Here is a 7249-nt window from a genome sequence, read left to right as displayed (position 1 = left end):
CATTGCGTTTTACTGTCTTTCCATGTAATTGTAATGTTGTGTAACTTAAGCATGCGTGTGCCCCTTGTCAAGTATTTGTGAGCATCGAGTGTGCCTGGGTCAGGAAAGAGTAGGCCTGCACGGTGCAGCCTCATACATGATACATGGCAAGCCATAGAGGCAAGTTGTAGGTCTAGCTTGTAAGTAAAATGAAAGTACCAATATCACATCAGAGGATATTCCAGTCTTTCCTGATAAATTAAACGTGTTTTACGATGATCTCCAATCGCAAGCAATCAATCTCATCCAGACTTCGAAATGAGAACTACATGAAAAAGAAAGTGCTAGTGCTAGTACACCTTAGAGTAGACTGAAGTGACCATTATAGCGACAACAGATCAAAAGAATTTATAAGACAAATGCTCAATGATGTGGAGACTTCAATCTGCAATCAAGCACTTAAATTGTTATTTCAGTAGTAAATGGGCATGGATTTCAGTTGAGTATCAGTAAAAGTAAAAGCAAGACAAGGTATATTAACAAGATGTACTAAGATTTAGTAGGCCTATTGGGTCCTCATACCCAACCCAGCGCGTCCCCAGGTGGTGGATAGGGCAAAGGCCTCCAGATATGGAGCTTAGCTGCTAAGCAGTCGCGAACCAAATGGGAGATGGTCGTGGAGAGGTGCTTCAGTAAATACCTCACACACTCGAAGAAGGGACCATCTTGGCGACAGGAGGCACCATAAATCCTTCCAAAGCCCCCATTGCCTTGTGGCTTGTCAGTGGAGGACAAAGGCTAGCAGAGAAAACTGTACACAAAGCGGCAGTAGGCAACGGGAAACCACTGCTGTAATCTCCCAAGAACAACCATGGAAAAGAACATTCATTTTCTAGATAGGCCTTCTAGATAACAGCGTTAAGGGGGTTCATGATCCAGCTCTGAACTCCCCGCTCTGTAGGGACTACCACGGGCAGCAGGAGGCGCCCGATCGTCACCCAGCTACTGGTTGCAAAAATAGACTACTTAACATAGCCACATGGAATGTGAGAACATGTACCAGAAAGGCAAATTAGATAATATAGAGCAGGAAATAGAATAGGATGAAGCTAAATATGTTGTTAGGCCTTTCAGAAGTTATATATGGAAGGGGGCAGGCTTGATTAAAAGAGGATCCTAAACAACGGTATACTCAGGAGGAAAAACCCATGAAAGAGGAGTCGGGATTTTATTTGGCGAAGCAACAGCAAAGAGCATCAAAGGTTTTTGGGGAGTGTCAGATAGAGTCTTCGTGGCTAAATAAGAGGGAAAACCTTTATACTTTATACATAGGTGTCATCCAAATATATGCACCAACATCAGAGCACGACGAATAAATTGAGACTTTTTATGAAGACCTTGATAAGGCAATGAAACAGCTAAAACCACAAGATCTAAAGGTACCGGTAGTCATGGGGGACTTTAATGACAAAGTAGGAAGTACACACACGTATAGAAGATATAGTTGGGCCGTGGGGACTGGGTAAAGAGAATGAACACATGGAGCGACTGATAGAATGGTGCAGAGGAAATAACTTTATGATATCAAACACCTGGTATGAAAATCACCCAAGAAGATGATACACTTGAGAAGAGTCCTGGCGATAGAAGTTGAAATCAAATAAACTTCATACTTATTCAGAAACGTTTTAGAAATGCAATTAAACCATCTAAATCACTGCCAAGAGCAGACTGTGATAGTGACCACGTATCAGTCATGTGTAAAATGCAGACGAGACTGAAGAAACATAAAAAGTCAAAGTACCAACCAAAATTTGACATAGATCTATTTTAAAGTCAAATCAAGAGCTGAAAAAACGTTTCTCCATAGATGTAAGCAATAAATTTCAAGCTCTGAAAAACATTACTAAATCGGAAGAACTATGGAGGAAAATAAAAGAATCAACAATGGAAGCTGTGGAAGAAAATATCCCCCCTCCCCCAAGTTAAAAGAGCAAATAAAAAATGGATGACCCAAGATATGATATTAAAACTAATGGAAGAGAGAAGACAGGCTAAATCAAACGTGGAAAAGTACAACATCTTAAACAGGGAAATAAAGAAAAAATGCAACGAAGCAAAAAAACATGGATAAATTATCAAGGTTAACAAATAAAGAAGAACCCAAACAAAGACAGCAAATACAGGCATTTCAAAATCAAAAGTAAGTGGGATAAAAGGATGCTCAAATACAAGATGCATAAGATCAAACGGAGGAGATATTTTAATGGATAATGGGGATGTCTTAAACAGATGGTCAGAATACATAGAAGAACTTTTCAAAGATAATAGAGGAGAAAAACCGGTAATACAGAATGAAATAAATGGACCATCAATACTGAAAGCAGAAGTACAAGCTGCCATCAGAAAAATGAAACAAGGAAAAGCCAAAGGGCCAGATAATATTCCAGTTGAAGTGATTGTCCCGCTTGAAGAACTAGGCAATGAAATAACAACAAATCTCCTAAATGCTATAATTTATGACAGCGGTGAGATCCCAGAAGGTATGATGAAGTTAGGTTTTACAGCTTTACGGTAAAGTTTACCTAAAACACTAGGTGCCACAGAGTGTGATATGATAGGACAATTAGCTTTATAATGACTATTTTACAAAAATATTGCTGCGAGTAATAATGGGAAGATAGAGAAAAAGTGTAAGACCAGAGATATATATCTAAACCGAAATTCGGCTTTGTTCCTGACAAGGGCACCAGAAATACTATATTCACCATAACAATGTTAATGGAAAGATGTATTGAAGCACAGACTCAAACTCAAAAGCAGTGGATATCCTGTAATTTATACAGATGATTCAGTGCAAAGAGATAGCCAGCGAAGTGGATGGGGATTTGTTGCATTTGCCAACAATAAAATGAACTGAAGCACAGAAAGATCCGTATTTTTATGCTTCATAGATTATTCAAAGGCATTCGATAAAGTTAGACATGATACTGGAAAAGCTAGACATAGGTGGAAAAGATCTAAGAATTATCAGAAATTTGTACTGGGACCAAATCGCTGCTGAATGAAATAATGGAGAATATAGTGAATATAAGCAGATTAGGAGAGGAGTGAGGAAAGGATGTCTCATGTCACCAGACCTCTTTAACATGTACAGTGAAACAATTATCCTTAGAAACATAGAAGAATGTCCAGGTCTCAACGTAAATGAAGAAAATATTAATAACATCAGTTATGCGGATGACACAGTCTTAATAGCAGGCTCAGAAAAGGACCTTCCATTGCTTCTAGATACTGTGTAACAGAAAGTGAACTTAAAGGATTATTGTTGAACGTAAAGGAAACAGAATGCAAGAAAGCAGCAAATCCTAGTTGTAATCTCATTAGCAAAGGCGAAAAGACCAAACAAGTCCAACAGTTTAAATATCTAGACATATATGATAACATCTGATGCCAAATGCTCCACAGAAATAAAACGGAAAATTACAATGGCAAGGCTAGTTTCAATATATATAATGAGCCCAATCCTGAGAAATAGAAACACTTCAAACTCAAATACTGCCAAAATGAAAGTTTTGAAATGCTAAGTATGGTCAACCCTTCTATTAAAATATATATATGGCTGTGAATGCTGGAAAATCACTAAAGACAGTGAAAATAAAATAGAAGCAACAGAAAGTCATGCAAACTTAAACAACACGCTTAATTAAGTTTGCAGATGACTCCGCTATTATTGGAGTAATAAGCCTTGACGAAAAAGAGTATTCCGAAGAAATACGTATGTTTTTTAAATGGTGCAATTCAAATTTTCTAAAAGTGAACCTCTCAAAAACAAAGGAAATGATTTTTTATTTTAAAAGAGAAAAACCAACAATCTCACCACTCGTAATTGAACAAGAAACAATTGAAATCACGGATTCATACAAATATCTTGGTCTTACAATAGACAACAAATTTACATGGCAAAACAACGTAAACAATATATCGTTAAAAAAAGGTAAATCAGAGGCTGTACTTTCTGAGGAAACTTAGGTCTTTCAATCTGAATCCATCCATCCTTCAGAATATTCTACACCACCACAATAGAAACTTTGATAAATTTTGGTATCACTTGCTATGGTAGTTGGTAGCAATTTGGGTAGGCAGCACATCATAAAAATAAACAAGTTGATCAGAAAGGCATCAAGAACAATTGGTAGTGACCTAAGCAACTTTGAATACCTGCACAAGACAAACATTCTAAAAAAGGTGGAAATAATGCTTAGTGACCATAACCACTCACTGACATCGGAATTTCATTCAACTATCCACCCGCAGTGAATTATACATTTCCAAAAAAGCAAGAACAGACAGATATATATAGAAATTTATTCGTACCAACTGCAGTGAGGTTACTGAAAACAAAGTGCTACAAATGAGAGAGAGAGAAAGAGAGAGAGAGAGAGAGAGAGAGAGAGAGAGAGAGAGAGAGAGAGAGAGAGCGTGCGGGTTGTCCCAGCACGTGAGACTTGTACTTATAATCATAATGTCCTGTTGTGCGTATGCGCGAGCGTGAGTGCACCTAACTTTTGTAATTATGTCTACTGCCATTGTTATCGACCAAGACAAATTTCTCCCTGCGAGATGAAAAAAGATTGTCATTGAAATGCGGCTTCTTAGGAGACTGCAAAGAGTATTGTGGAAGGAAAAGAAATCAAGTGAAGTAGTGCTTGATGAAGTCCACGTGAGACGCTCACAGTTAAAAATAAACAGGAAACGACAAATGCATGTTTTAGAGACACCTGAATAGACTTCTTGTCTTGAACATCTAGCTGGCAAAATTGAAGGTAAGTGAGGCAGTGGTAGGCCCAGAGCAACCTACTTGGGGAACCTGAACAAGTGGGTGACAGGGAAAGATCAAGGAAACATAGCTTTTAAAATTTAAGTCATCCGAGCAAAGGAATGAATGGAGAACCATGATCGCCAATGTCTGTCGCAGATCTGGCACTGGATGATGATGATTTTGTGCTTTATCCGCTCACTCTCGTAACAGCAGTGTTTGACCGTATAATAACATATATATCACTATTGCATGCATTAAATATATATATTTTCAGGTCAGTATACACAGATAAAATTTTCAGTATCAATATATATATTATTTTTTCATCACGCCATATTCTTAAGACGATTTAAAAGCCACTCAGCTGTTACAAACCAAAAACTGTCGGGTCTGAAGATCAAAGAAGCAATCCTGCCCATGCCTCCAACTGGTGATATGACATGTAAATGAAGATGAGATATAGAATTAAACGGTGGCCAATGAAATCCAAGTCTAGCATTTTCCGTACTTCCGTTCACACTCTGGAGGTACTCGGTCCCTACTGAAACCATTCTTTCCACTAAGTTCACATCTGAAGCTTTTAAACTCTTTGGGTCCTTCAGATGGTCTTTAGGCACAACAAGATAGTGATGCTCTGCTGCAGGCTTGATGTCCTTGAAAATGACAAATTCATCATCATCATGCAGCAAGCGGCTATTTGGTTCCAGTTTGTGAGCTATTTTGCAGAATATACATTTGGGATGTTCAACTGGATTTTCATTTACCGGTACTGCCATTATCTGTTCTCCTTACTGTGCAGATTCTGTATATAAACAAAGGAGTTAAATTAATTATTTATGCACAAAATAATTCAAAATTCTTTTTACTATGACATTCACTGAAAGATTCAGTTTCAAATTATTTTTGAACAGTATCAAACCATCCGTATGTTGGGAACAAAGACAAAAGAGCTCCATTTCTGGTCAATACAGATTTGATTTCAAAGCAACCATCTGAGTGAACGATTGGGGGGGGGGGGGGGCTCTTGAGTACACTACAGGGGCTACTTTAAAAAAAATTAAGCCAATGGAAGTCGTTCTACACTGACAATATATGGTTTGCGTTATTTATGCACGCACTTTCAATACAGTTTCAGGCCTTTTAAAAGACGGAACCCTGAATTTGGGGGTCAATTAATTAGCCAAGAGGAAAGCGATTAAAAAATGTGCATGCTTCATCACTACATAAAAAACTACAAAGTTAACAAAGCAGCAAGTATAATTTATGGGAAAAATTTGTTGGTCAGTCGAGAAGAGGACAAAAAAAAAAGCTTCCAAGACCGGGATCGAACTCATGCTCATAACATAGTGGTTCGGCTTCAAATGCAGACGCGCAGTCCCTATTGGCCATCAGAACTTCCGACAATGAAAGGTAGATTAAGCTTCATATTTATAACACACAGCGTTTTATTTATCACTAGAATCTAGCGCTAATTGCAACGTGGCGTTTTATAAAATTTAGCACTGGCGCTGATCATAACGCGGCGTAGCAAATAGGCACTTCCAAAAAAAACCCTTCCGGGACTGGGATTCGATGCCACGCTTGGAAGCACTGAACATTAGGCCTAGGGAACATCAACAGCTTGTGTAATACGTTCTCTAGGCTCTAGATCTACTACTACTAGTCTAGATACCTAGATCTAGATCCTATGCCACTTTCAGATATCATTTAGATCGGTAAATTTTTACTTTCACTCCCCCACACAGATGCACTGCTTCAGGGGTCAAACTGCTGTACTGTTTGCTGCAGATCACACATAAAGCCACTAAAACTGTCGCAAATCAATTATTTTCAGGAAAATTTCAAATGTAACTGTAAAATATCAAATTATGGGTTAAAACCCCGCAGATTTTCTCTAACCCCAGGTGGGCAGGCCCCCCTGGAACCCCCCGATTGGTCCAAAGCACGTCTCCTATCTCGATTAAGAACAATAAAATATTTCAAAAACTATTAATTTGCGACGGAAAAGAAGTTGATATAGATATCTAGGCCTATATATATTCGTGTTCAGCGCATCAATATATATTAGTAGAAAATGGTCTCCCCCTGACAAAATCGACCCTGACTGAATAGAAAAGAACTTCCAAGATTCACCACTGAGACAATTTGAGAGAGATAGATCTAGATCTAGATCTATTAAAAACTGGGGAAAATCATGAATTCCGAAGGTTGAGACATAGATCTAGATATCTAGGCAAAGTCAGTCCGCTGGTCCAGTATTCTTCAATCTTACTAGAATTCTAGGCACTTCAGTGAACGCGCTCATTATAGCGTCATTTGGCTTCGGAAAGTCCCATTCAGGGTTTTGTTTCCGGACATGACGTTAGTTAGTTAGTGATGGCAAAGATAGTGAATAACAAGATGGGCCACTCAGCCAAAAAAGTGTCCGCAGGAAGTATGCTCTTTGCT

At 38.4% G+C, this 7249-nt stretch overlaps 1 protein-coding gene across 2 annotated transcripts in view; it reads right to left on the bottom strand.

Annotated features, from left to right (window-relative positions):
- Window positions 1-7005, bottom strand: part of LOC101860888 (X-ray repair cross-complementing protein 5) — a 77358-nt gene extending 70353 nt beyond the window's left edge. The window contains exons 1-2 of one of the 2 annotated variants that reach the window (XM_035969282.1): window positions 6923-7005; window positions 5310-5605 (exon numbers count right to left, since the gene is read on the bottom strand). In XM_035969282.1, coding sequence (XP_035825175.1) covers window positions 5310-5577 — 268 coding nt within the window. In that variant the 5' untranslated portion in view covers window positions 5578-5605; window positions 6923-7005. Of the gene's footprint in view, window positions 1-5176; window positions 5289-5309; window positions 5606-6922 lie in introns of those variants that run through there. The other variant, XM_035969285.1, reaches the window with a different exon arrangement.
- Between the last annotated feature and the right edge of the window lie 244 nt (window positions 7006-7249).

The sequence above is a fragment of the Aplysia californica genome, unplaced genomic scaffold (genome assembly GCF_000002075.1).
Source record: "Aplysia californica isolate F4 #8 unplaced genomic scaffold, AplCal3.0 scaffold00134, whole genome shotgun sequence".
NCBI lineage: Eukaryota > Metazoa > Mollusca > Gastropoda > Aplysiida > Aplysiidae > Aplysia > Aplysia californica.
This window is presented reverse-complemented; position numbering and strand designations above follow the sequence as displayed.